Raw genomic sequence first — 13,426 nt, 5'->3', positions numbered from 1 at the left:
CTGATTTTTGTAAGTTAAAGTTTTAATGGAAGTGTGATTAAAAATGGAATATTATCCACAGACACTGAAAATGTACAAACTCATTTAGAGCGAGTATCTGATCCCCTGCAGCCCAGCTAGAATTCTGATGCCAGTTATTTGGCTCTTTCACAAATTGCAATTATCTGTCAATCAGTTAATCATGAATAATCCTGATCTCAGCTCCTAATGGCTGCAGGTCTGTATAAGGTTGGGATGGGCCACAAGCAACTCTGTGAAAAGGTGATAATAGTTGGTGTCATTATTTGGCTAATGGTGAAAATCTAAAATGACCTTCAATCACACTCTGTCTGGAGTTCTACACGTCTGAGAGGTCAGTACAAAACCTACGAGAGTCAGTTGAGAGCAGTTTTCAATAACAGTATTAGTAACAGGACGCAGTGATAGACTGAGTGGCCTGTAAGGTTTCTGGGGCTGTCTTAGGTTTGGTTAGTCAACATCTACAGGATTCTGGGAAGGTTTGGGAGAGAGATCTGTGATTCAATGAGACCAAAATCAAGCCTATGAGATCAACATGTTCTGATTATGAAAAATATGATCTTCAAGTCATTGAGCACATCTTGAAGAAGAGCTACAAACATTATGATATGGGGATGCCTGATCATTTTGCCTGGTCATCTACTGTAAAATATTTCTGGAGAACCTTTGGTATTTGCTAAAACTCTAAAGATGGGTCATGGATGCATCTTCCAGTAGGACAATAGCTCCAGACATCCCAGCAGGGCAATATAAGAGAGGCTAAGGAAGCCGTCTGTGGAGGAAGCTGAAGCTCTAGGTTTCCTAGCAGCCGCCAAGAAACTAAAAGAATTAGGGATTATGTAGAACAGAACTGGGATGTTTGCAGCCGTAGTGAGAAACTACAACAAATGACTTACCTCTGTTCTTGCCAATAAAGGGTTCTCCACCAGTGGCTGATTCATGTTTGATTAAAACAAATGAATTTGTTTGCAGATGTTCTAAATATATTTTGTGCAACATACACATGAAAACAAGACAAAATATCCCTTTTAGTGTTCAAACCTTTGGATTCAAGAGAAGCCCATCACACGTTAGTTGAGAACATTCTTAAGTTGAAGGCCATTCTTTCTGGCAGAAGAGCAAGTGATTTTTAAAATGCTCAACATGTTTCATCTGAAAATCATTCATTAGAAAATCCACATTGGAAGGATTTTTGGAAACTGTTGGTATTTCTCCCAAGAACTACTGCCTTCCAAAAACATGTTTCTACTTTGAAGCATGTTTATTAGCGTGACCTCTTGTTGCAGGTGAGCAGTGCAGCAGACTGCTTGGCTTTCATGCAAGGTGGGTGTGAGCTGAAGAAGATCCGACCCAATTCCAGGGTCTACTGTCGCTTCTACACCTTGGATACAGACCTGAGCTGCCTGCGCTGGGAGCCGTCCAAAAAGGACTCGGAGCGGGCCAGACTGGACGTGTCCAGCATCAGGGAGGTCCGGACTGGGAAAAGCACAGAGACGTTTCTTCATAACGGTCCTCTGTCTGAACACCTGGCAGAGGAAGCCGCATTCTCCATCATTCATGGGGATGAGTACCAGGTAACAAACCCACCTTTATTCTGGAAAAGGGAAATCTGAAAAATCATCACCAGTTTTTTTCTCTTTTAAAAACCATCCCACATTTTTTTCCCCACCATTCTGCAGTCTCTAGATTTGGTGGCATTGTCAGCTGACGTGGCCAACATCTGGGTGACGGGCTTGAGGTACCTTCTCGCACACCCTTCAATCATCGGCGGGGCTGGAGGAGGGTGTGGGGTAGTGGCAGGAGGGCCGGGCGAAGGAGGTGGCTGGGTGGTAGAAGGCACTCTGGGAAGCAAGATGAGGAGCGAGTGGCTGGCAGCAGAGTTCGCGCTGGTTGACGAGGATGGCTACGGGATCGTATCAGAGGATGTGGCTGTCACCACAGTTTGCAAGCTGTGCCCTGGCATCAAGGAGGCCAAGGTAAGACGGGACTTAGAATCATGCATTTTCTAAATTTGATCTTTGTGCCTCCAAGGTAATTTTCCTTTGGCAAAGTGATGGCACAGTTCATAAAAACAGCTTTACCCATTGGGTCTGAAGTTTGAGTATAGGAAGCACAAGTTGTTTCTGAGTTCTTTTCTTTTGTCACAAATTAATGTGAATTGCTTTATTTTTCTTCAATTATACATCGTCTAATGCTTCCAATGCTGTTTTCTACAACTAATTTTACATATGAAGAATTTAGAATATTGGCCTTTTTTTTCTGCTGAAGCTGATAAGCTGTAATTCACATTGAATCCAAGCAGATCAGAGTCCTGGCATTAAGAAGGGTAAAATTTTTGGTTTTTTTGGGGGGGGGTTTTGCTGAAGAATAGAGCATTTTGTCCATCATGACCAGAGTTTCTGAAGGACACTGTCCTGAATTATTTTCACATCACAAGCAACCAAAAGAATCTGTGTGGGTTTAGGAAATAACCAGCAGGAACATACCTTTGGCAAGATCAGTTGGGAAGAGAACTGCTGCAAGCACAGGCAGAAATTAAACGATGGAGAGAGCAGAGAGGAAATGTAGAAGGAGTTTTATAATTCACTGTGGCTCCTTTTAACATCCTTATTGAAAATTCAAATTTCAAACTTCTTTGTCGATTTCAAAGGGAAACTAAATATTGTTGCAACTCATATTAATTCAAAATTCATCAGAGAATCTTGTACCGTAGTGTAACTACATCTACAAGAAGAGATCGTAGCGGTGTGTGTTGCAGCGAATCTGAAGAAGCTTCTGACTGAAGACACGGTTTTTCTGAGGCAGTAGCTACATTTCCAGTGACCAAAAAAATTCTGAAAATAGAATTTGTTTATTGGAAACGCCGATTTCACAAAAACAAATTTTTGATAAGAAGTTTTGGGCTCAGGGTGAGGTTGTTATCAAAATGAGCGTACTCTGCAAAACCGCAATGGAAAAACTTTCTTTCACATCAGTCAGTCGGGTCACATGATGAACAACCGACTGATAGAAGATCTGCAGCATCTTCCTTCACTGAAATAAAGATAGAAAGTTGGCTGAAGCCACATCTATTCCTTTTTTTGAATTAGCTTGCCAAGTGTTGGGTCAGTAGTTACCTAAATGAGTTTTCTGTGACTCAGACTGACCGGATCGGACCTGATCATGCTCTCTGTGCTTCCCACAGGTCCGCCTGCGATTTAAGGAGATCCAGCGGAGCAAGGAGAAGCTCACCTCCCACGTGACGCGGGAGGAGTTCCAGGAGGCCTTCTGTGAGCTCTGCACCCGACCCGACGTTTACTTCCTGCTGGTTCAGCTGTCCCAGGACCGCGAGTGCCTGGACCCTCAGGACCTCCGCCTCTTCCTGGAGACGGAGCAGGGCTTGTCCCTTGCTACGACCGAGGGCTGCTGGGAGCTGCTGAAGCGCTACGAGCCGTCGGCTCAGGGCCGGGAGCGCGGCCTGCTGGGCCTGGACGGGTTCGCCCGCTACCTGCAGTCGCCCGAGTGTCAGCTTCTGGACCCCGAACACCTGGGCGTGTGCCAGGACATGAACCTGCCCCTGTCCCACTATTACATCAGGTTTGACGGCTAACTTTGCTAGAAGAGCAGAAAAAGAAAAATATGTAGATTCTGTAGAGAATTTTCTAGTCCTGGCTAGGGCTGTCACAATAACATATTTTGCTGCATCATCAATTTCCTCAGAAGTTATTGCGATAATCAATCATATTGTTTTCAGGTAATATAATGGTAACGGCATAATAATGTAAGAACACATTCCCAAAGATCAATAAACTTTAAATTCTAGTGAACATTTAACACTGGAACTGGAAGACATCTTAAATATCCAAAACAAATAAACAAAACAACAGAAACAACAAAGAAAATGAATTATGAAGTTTCTGCAAACAAAATTGTCCTTCAGAAAGTAGAGCTAGTGGAGACCATAACGCCAGACTGAAAACTTTTCTCATCCAGTTTTAGTAGAAAGAGAGAAAATAGAAAACAAACTTCCTCCAGCCTCCTCTTGGCCACGGCACTGACTGATCCTTTCTCTGCTCAGGATGTGTGTTTGTGACGTGACAACATGTAAAAAAGCTTAAGGGGTTTGCATATTTTTGCCTAGTCCTGTACATGACACAAAGCTATAGATGGAAAACAAAATGCTCTCCAGCTGTGTCTGTACAACACAGCTTCCTAATTATAAATAAGTCCACAGTTGAAATGGTTTTTTTTTTTAGATAAGCATATTTCCCATAAGCACATATTGTTCTACATTGTTGAAAAGTCTCCACACATGACTCTGCACTGGGTTCATTCAGTGGCTGCTTTCTGCGTGTCTGCCAGATGGTTCTGCTTACTCACGGCTGTGTGAGAGCCAGCACTAAATCCAACATTTGAAACCAATATGCACATTAAGTTGCAGTTTTTGTGCCAGTTTTGCGTTACACGCTATGTTAGGTCATCTGAAGCCGCGTCTTACTCAATGAAGCACTCTTGCAGAAGCCAGAGCTTTACAGCTTACAGTCAGGTAAAGAAACGGAAAATATTTTCCCTCGTCCTCCAAAAAGGGGCTCATAAAACTACTCCTCAGGTCGACTTGTTGTTTTTATAGGACATCATGCAGGAAGAACACTTAGAGAGCAGGTGTTCTATGACCGGATTAATCTTCAAAATACCTAAAACAAATGCAGTTGCGCTCTCTTGGTGGCTTATTCCACCATCATGGTGCCACAAATAACGACAGGAATCAGTGTAGAGGTGGATAATAAGATGATGTTCCTCTGAGGAACAAAAGGATTCAAGCCAGACTGACTGGGTTCAGAGAGTTTAAGGTTTGAGGAGCGGCAGGAGTAGTGCAGTGACTTCTGCTAAATAAAACTCAAGACACACTGCAGCCTAGTCTGGCTGTTACCTTCCTGTGCAATTCCTATTGAATAATATCTCACCTTCTGGGTTTCACTTGGACTCTCTCTGGTAGATTTTTTAACAGGCCAATCAGCAAACAGAAGGAGAATTTATGAATGATGACGTTGATTTTTTGAACTGTTTTATCAATGCCAAGAGAGGACGTGAAGAAAGCCGTTCAAGCCGTGTTGGTCACACTTCCAAATGATTAAATTAATGTTAGCAGCCGCCTGGTTCAGACCTGCACTTTTCTCTGCGCAGTGGAGGATGGTTGTTTATTTACGGTAAGCTTCATAGCATCATACTGGTGCATCACATATGTCTCGGGAAAACGTTAGTGATTGGGTAAAATTGAAAACTTCAACATAGTCCAAGCAATTGTTTCTCAATAGCGGAGAGCTCAGACCCTCTGGACAAAGCAAAAAGCTAATTGGATTATTTTTTTTTCTGTGCATCATAGGAAACCCTGTAACATATCACTGTAATAACCAGCAGGAATGACTATGATCTGTACTGAACTATACTGATCTGTATAGTTTTGTCTTGCAAAACTACATATTCTCATCACATAGTTTTATAAAAATCTTCAGAAGTCAACGTTTGAAATATCTGTACACACGGATTCATTCCTCTTTATCCTCTATAAATACAATTCACTGCAACTAATTCTCCATATAAACCAGGTAATAATTGACCCGTCCCTGTGTGTTTTCTGACTCGTTGTTGTATGTTTTCTATGTGTGTGAGCGTTTACTGAGCCGTCCCTGTGTGTGTCCCCTGCAGTACTTCGTACCGCTCTTACCTGCTGGACGACCAGGTCCACGGCAGAGCTGACCTCGGCGGCCTCATCAAGGCCCTGCAGTCTGGCTGCCGGTGCCTGGAGCTGGGCGTGACCGATGGCCCCGAGGGCGAGCCTCTGCTCGGGGTCGACTATGGGCCCGATGTCTCTCGCCACCATCACCACCACCACCACCACGCGCCTGTTACCATCCGCTCTGCACTGGAGGTGGTCAATAAATACGGCTTCCTGACTTCCCAGTACCCTTTGCTGCTGTACCTGTGTCACCGGTGCTCCCCGGGTCAGCAGCGCACCATGGCCCACCACCTGAAGAAGGTGTTCGGGTCCCGGCTTTACACCCCTGATGCCCATCATGTGAGTCTGGGGGGGCGGGCCACCACTCTGCCTTCCCCCGAGCAGCTGAAAGGGAGGATCCTCCTAGTGGGGAAGAAGCTCCCTCCAGAGGAGGAGGGCTCTGACGGGGAGGTGTCTGAGGAGGACGAGGAGATCGGAGGGGGGGGGCCCCTGGCAGGAAGAAGGATGACCATTCCTGGGGAGGAGGAACTGGGCGTGGTCTTGGTGGTCCCGCCTCCTTCCCAGCCCAGGAAGCTCAGCCTCCACAGGGAGCTGTCGGACCTGGTGGCTATTGCTCGGATCAGCAGCCGCAGCTTCTACACCCAGAGGGGAAGCTACAAGCAGACCCAGCAACAATCCCCCCCCAGCAGCCCCTCGTCCCCTGGCTCGCCCGTCTCCCAAGAGCTGCCTTACTGGACGATGTGCTCCCTGGGCGAGGGAGAGGCCGGGCGGCTAACCAGTGAGAGCCCGGAGGACCTGGTGGTGTTCACCAAGCGCACCCTGACCAGGGTACGACCCAGCTCAGTGCGCCTGGACTCCAGCAACCCCAACCCGCAGGGATACTGGAAGGGAGGGGTCCAGCTCGTGGCCTTGAACCAGCAGACTCCGGGCGCCATGCTGGACCTTCACCGGGGCCGCTTCACTCAGAACGGGGGGAGCGGCTACGTCCTCCGACCCGCCGTGATGAGGGACGAGGTGTCGTACTTCAGCGCCCACACACACGGCTGCGTTCCAGGAGTCCCGCCGCAGACTCTCCGCATTAAGGTCCAGAAACTGCTCTGTTGTTTTTAATTTAACACTCAACAATTAATAACAAAAACTTCAGTATCATATACTTAAAAGGGAAGTGTTATGTAAATTATATTGCTACTCCCTCATCAAAAACATACCTGGATTGTTGCCTTGATTCTTTCACGGCTGTTTGAGAAATCCTTTAATCTCTCGTGGCCATTCAGCTGCCACCTTTGAGACGAAGCTCTTCTGTAGAGATTCAGTTTCCTCCACTCTGCTCCTTCAAACTAGCCCGAAGCAATTAGCAATCACCTGGTGAAACTGCCCTTCCTGAGCTCATTATAGGAGCTATTTCTCAGAGCAGCGCTGGTAAAAACCTTGTTAAAGGGTTAACAGAGGGGCCATGTTGTGATGACTTCCTGAAGGTGGAGTTTCAGAAAGAGCAGGAGCTTTTAAAGAGACAGAGGCCCAATTTCAAGAGGTTGAGTTAAATTTCTTTGATCTTTGTAACAATTTTACGTAACATAGTTACTTGGTTGTGCTGTAAAATGACAAGATGTCACCAAATCCTCTGTTGCATCTCTTTAACTGTCACATCACCAAAACTAATAGCACATAACCACCACAATAATGAATATTGGTTGTTAATATCAGCACTACACCAATAAGTCAAACAATCACTGAAATAAGTTCGACTGATACTGATGTAGCAGCTGACATACAGTGAGCCTGCCCTTTGACCCTGCTAAACCCCGTGGATATAAAGGTTGTCTTCAGAGATTTGTTTCTGATGAACTTAACATGAGTTGCTCTGTGTTTTGTTGAGCAGGTGATCAGTGCCCACAACCTGCCCAAGCCTCAGGGGTCAGGGGCCAAAGGTGAGGTCATTGACCCGTACGTTGTGCTGGAGCTGCACGGCGTCCCGGCTGACTGTGCAGAGCAGCGGACACGCACCGCCGCTCAGAACCAGGACGAACCCATGTTTGATGAGACCTTTGAGTTTCAGGTAAGCCGAAGACATAAATAAATAAATATGTAAATATCTGACCTCATTGTTATGACATTTAGCAAATGTAAATAATTCTGGTGATTCCAACTGTCTTGAATCGAGAGTAGTTTAGTCTGATTTAACTTCTCAAAGGGAAAAAAATTTCTGTTGTATGTAAACTTCCTGTTTAAACTGTAAATGATGAAGCTTTGCATGATTTCACTAAACTGAGGTTGTAGCATTTCCAAAACTTATTATAACCCTCTGCTGGAGCTTCATAAAGTCGATGGGGGCCAGATATCGGCCATTTGTGCTCATCTGCTCATAAAGCTCTTAAAGCAAATGCAGAAAAAAAAAACAGCTAGAATTTTAAATCTTGTTATATAAATGCATGGCAGCTCTTTATGATAATCCTGCTTAGACTGCTTAATGTTACTTAGACTTTCCACCAAAGGCTCTTTGTTGGTGTTTGAGAAACGTTTATCAGCTCCGTGCGACTAAAAAAAGGAAGTGTGCTGTGATTGACGTTATTATCAGAAATCTTCTGCTGTTTAAACTCGGCGGTACACACATTGTGTGTTGAACAGGACTCGCCTCTTTAAGATGAAAGATGAACAGAAGTGTGAACAAAACGACAGAGGTCTCTGTGGATTTGGAGAGGTTCTTGTCTGCTCTGCACCTGCAGGAGAACAGAACCCTGAGTGGTTAATGGAAGGGGGTGGGCGGGCGGCAGGGTTAGGACCATCAAGATCTAAATGAAGTGCTCTTGTGAAAACACTGCTGTATGCGGCAGATTCATTAAAACGGATGATGTTTGATGACTTGCTGTTTGAGCCTTGTTGCCCCTCACTGACAGACTCCTGCCTGATTGTAGCTGAGCCATAATGACGAGCAGTCACAACTCATTTGCGCTTGGCGTTCCCTTTGTGTGTGTGTGTGTGTGTATGTTGCTTCCTGCAGACATAATGTACCTCCACAAAGACTGAAAAAGATTGGAATAATACCTGTAATCAGTAGGCAGTAATTGCAGCGACTGTTTGGCAGGAGACGGGCTTTAAATAAGATTTGAATGGATGGTTTGTCTGTCTGAGACGGCAGCGTGGGTGTGTATGCGCATTAGTGAATCACATGTATAAAGCTCCGTTTGCATGTGCTAGTCAATAAAAGTCCACTCGGTTTTGTTCAGATACTTTATTTTCATTTCCATGACCTATATGGGGGTTTTTATTTTGTCCTTTTCATCGCCTCCCAGACTCTCGGTAGCCTTATTTCTCCTCTGTGGTGTTCAGCGTAGTCGGCATGTTAAGGTTTGTTTGCCGTTCTGTGACTGGCTCTCACCTAATATCAAACAAAAACAAAAAATATCTTGTTTTTACCTCATGATATTGTGTACCTGCCTTTCATTTCAGTGTGACAGAGAGATCCGCTGCCTCAGGTAAATGACGCCGCAGCGTCGCCTCTCTGCACATCTGATACCGTAGCAACTGGGTCACCAACTAAACCAGGCTTCTGACTGGCAGAAGTGGAGAGTAATTCCTTCATTATTCTGGATGTGGCTCTTAAAGGGGCAGTATTATGTAAAATTTACTTTTTGGAGCTTTACTCATGTTATAAGATTATTCTGTAATCAAGAACATGCATGGAGTGTTTTGCTTTAAATCTTTCGTGTGTTTGAGAAATCCTTTAATCTCCATGGCAACCATTCAGCTGTGCAAAACGCCTGGGTGGACCTAGCCCCACCTTCAAGGACGTATCTCCTTCTCAGAGATGCAGTTTCTAAGCTTCTGCTTCACAGAGCAGTCCTCCTCCCGCATCTCCTCCACTCAGCTCCTTCAGACTAGCCAGCAGCAATTAGCAAACACCTAGTGGAACTGCATACTTACTGAGTTCATGATAGGAGCTGCTTCTCAGTGGAACGCCAGTAAAAACATTGTTAAAGGGTTAATAGAGGGGCCATGTTGTGATGACTTTCTGAAGGCGGAGTTTCAGAAAGAGCAGGAACTTTTAGAGAGACAGAGGCCCAATTTCAAGGTGTTAAATTACAAAATCAAATTTCTTTTAAGTCATATTTGAAATATATAGCATTTCTATAAAAACTGTGGGCAACATAGTTACTTGATTGTGCTATAAAATGCCACTATGTGACTGGAAAACAGGAAGAGCTCAGTATCCACAGATTATCTGTCTCATACCAAACTGTTATGACATAGTGACAGTTTCAGCAAATGTATAAAAAATATTTTTCATGAAGATGAGATACTGCAGCTTTGAGGCTTCTGCATTTTCATTAGAAACAACACGTAACTCATTTTAAGTTTTCTTGAGCATCATTTGTTTGTACAAACTGTAGTTTGTGACTCAGTTGTGTCTGTCTGTGGCTGCAGGAACCTCAGTCTGTCAGGTAATCGGTATCATCACTGAAAAGTTCTTGGCAACAATGAAAAACCCAGGTGTGTAAGTCAGCCTGACTCATTAGATGTAGAATGTATAACCCAGGGCTTAGTGGGACTACAGGGAGGTGTGTCAGACACTACACACACACACACACACACGCGCACACACAGCCCCATCAGACACCCAGAATTACAGAGCATACACAGCATCTCCCAGTCAGACACACAGCACAGGTGAGGAGATACTGTTTGGGTGTGTGTGTGTGTGTGTGTGTGTGCGTGTGTGCGTGTGTGTGTGTGTGTGTGTCTTAATCATTTGACCCTGAGGCTCCGCCACAGGGGCTGAACTCAGACACAAGCTGAGGATGAACTAAGATCCAGGGCTTTGAAAGGAAACTGCTGCCTCAGCTGTCGGCACTCATAGAGGTGGTGTGTGTGTGTGTGTTGGTGTGCGTGTGTGTGTGTGTGTGTTAGAGGTATGTGTGTGTTAGGGGGTGTGACGTGTTTTGTGTTGCACTTTCTGCTTTTAGAGAATGTGAAAGTTGGGAACCTGAGAAAACTTAACTCCTCGTTTTATTATTGTCTCGGTTACGGTACATTACCGCCTCCCACAGGTGGAGGCTAGAAGTACAGTTGCTCATTGAGCCACTGCCTCAGTTTGTTGACATTAGTGGACAATGTCGACATGTATATTTTTAATATTTTGATTTATGCATTTACTCATTATTTATTTATGCAGTTTTATATTTAGTCTTGATTGAAAAAGACGGCTGTTTGGATTCTATGAACCGAATATGATTTATTTTAAAGGGGGTCTTTTATGGGGTGGGGGGCTACAGCCCCACTATCTGCCCCCAATGAGCACCACTGTTTATTACATATTTGTTAAAACTGTCAGCGTGTCATGACAATGATCTAATTCATTATTAAATTTCCCGCTGGGATCAATAAAGTATTTTGGAATTTGAATTGAACTGTGTAATATGAGACATAATACGTGGAAAAAAAAAATTAAGCTCCTCCACTTCCTCCACAAGAAACTATTTGCCATCTGCAAAAATACACCTGTCAGTTAAAAACAACCAATCAGAGCCATGAGGAGGGGCTTAGTGCTGTCAATCAATGTTAAATGTTTTAATGGGGGAGAAACAACTTACTGGTCCAGGAAAACTGTTTATCCATCGTCATTGGTTACCATGCTAACGAGTCTTAGCATTCATGGCAGGCTCTGTGAGCTGAACCAACTGAGATGTAGCAGAGAAAAAGGTTCATGATGGTGATTGACAGTGCTAAGACCCTCCTCCTGGCTCTGATTGGTTGTTTCTGCCTGAGTATTTCTATAGTTAGCACTGGGAGAAAGCAAAGGAAGTGTCTTTTTTTTTTTGCATATTATCTGTATTATACTATACTGTCCCAACATAATGATAACTTTAACAAACATGTATAAACATGTATTTTAATAAAAGTTGAATGCTGCAGCTTTAAATCACCAGAGCTTTGTTATGCCCTGATATATAAAATGGACAGAAGGAGGGTGCAGTTTGCTTTTACTGTACTTGTTTGTTACACTCCCTGCACTGCAGATTATATGTTTGTAAGAAATCCAGCATAATGAGTCATTTCAAAACATCATGATGAGAGATAGCAAAATAAACTAAATTAGACCTTTATAGTCAGGCAGCTAGGCTCAGGTGCTCCTCATAAAAAGTTTAAGCTGCTTCCAAAGCAAAACCTTCTGAGAGAAAAACAACCTGGGTCCGTTGAGGCAGGAGCTCCATGTCTTTTCTTCTCACTCGGTCTCTAATTTGGAAGTCGGGATTGCTTCATCCAAACTAATGTAGCATGAGAAGGACGTGGCAAGCAGAGTGAAACAAACTGGCTGCTTTCACGGTTTTAGAAACGCCTGCTGACAAGTGAAATTATATTAGATTTATTTCAATTCTCCAAAAACTGAAAGCTGCGTGAAACCTCATATTTGTCCAAGATGTGACTGACATCTGAAGCGATGAGATCTGAAGACAAACATCTGGAGTGGTCAGCACAGAGTGTTACTTTCTCCTGCCTTTCTTTCCCCCATTCTTGTCTGCTATGACTCCAGCTTTTTTGTGAAAAGCTAGCTAGCTAGCTTAATGCTAGACGAGTTAGCATAGCCACTGATGACGGCTGATAAACGGTTTTCCTGTAGTAGTAAGTTGTTTCTCTGCCATTAGGACACTTAGCAGCGAGTATGTGATGTTGATAGACTGCGCCAAGTCCCTCCTCCTGGCTCTGATTGGTTGTTTTTGATCAGAAAAACAACCAATCCTGAGTTATTGTTGGTGGAGGAGATTGAACTTTCCATTGATTATCTGTCTCATAGCATATCATTACCACTTGGTGACAGCTTTAACAAATATGTAAAACACAGGAGTGAATCCAGGAGGCTTTTAACAAGGCTAATTGGGGCCCAATGGCCACTCCCAAATAAAATAAAATCACCACCTCTTTCTATTCCATGGGTAAAATAGAAAGGGGATGGGGCCTGAAGTGAGTGACACATGTCAGACTCACAAGAAAGTCAAAGATTGACATAAATATAAATACATAAACATAAATTCAGATGAGCTGATTCTATTTCTCTTAAGTTAGTGAGGATGACCTCATCTGATTTAACTAGTCCGTTTTACATTTGAAGATTCAATTTCATTTGTGGGAGTTTGGGATAATGTAGGCATAATACATTCAGAACAGAAGGTGCTGCTACAGAATGTGGATTATAATCACTGACTAATCAACCACTCATTTCATATTTTGTTGATCAAATTAGCATCTCCTGCAGCTGTAGAATGTATTAAATAGTTCACACCTGCATTATGTTTCAAATTACAGTTGATAATAATTTAAGTTGGAAAAACTCTGAGGACCTGTATGTTCAGTGGAAAACACAATACATGGTGCATATTTATGCACTTCACATCCATTATATATAAACACAACTGCAACACGTCACTGTGTGTCATGGTTTTAGATAACCATGCATGATTATTCTCAGGAGACCAGAGAAAAGTTTTAAAAAGTTTATGTTACAATGACGTGAATAATGTGGAGGTCTTGGTATCTAGTAGTGATAGAGGAGAACAGATGAGATACGAGTTCAACTGTGAGGAATATGAATCAGAAGGCTGGACAGAGTGAGATTAATGTTACTGACTGACGTTAGGATGTCCGCTGAGGGGGTTTCTGGGAGGGGTGGAGCAGGTTGACTGAGTAAAACATGGAGTA

The 13,426-nt window shown here is 43.7% G+C and overlaps 1 protein-coding gene across 1 annotated transcript in view; it reads left to right on the top strand.

The window, feature by feature from the left end:
• Nucleotides 1-13,426, top strand: part of plcl1 (phospholipase C like 1) — a 114,580-nt gene that overhangs the window by 77,032 nt on the left and 24,122 nt on the right. The window contains exons 3-7 of the mRNA XM_044131117.1: nt 1,305-1,592; nt 1,698-1,994; nt 3,203-3,594; nt 5,704-6,817; nt 7,614-7,790. Of these exons, the coding sequence (XP_043987052.1) occupies nt 1,305-1,592; nt 1,698-1,994; nt 3,203-3,594; nt 5,704-6,817; nt 7,614-7,790 (2,268 nt within the window). The remainder of the gene's footprint in view (nt 1-1,304; nt 1,593-1,697; nt 1,995-3,202; nt 3,595-5,703; nt 6,818-7,613; nt 7,791-13,426) is intronic.

Source organism: Gambusia affinis, linkage group LG11 (genome assembly GCF_019740435.1).
Source record: "Gambusia affinis linkage group LG11, SWU_Gaff_1.0, whole genome shotgun sequence".
Taxonomy (NCBI): domain Eukaryota; kingdom Metazoa; phylum Chordata; class Actinopteri; order Cyprinodontiformes; family Poeciliidae; genus Gambusia; species Gambusia affinis.
This window is presented reverse-complemented; position numbering and strand designations above follow the sequence as displayed.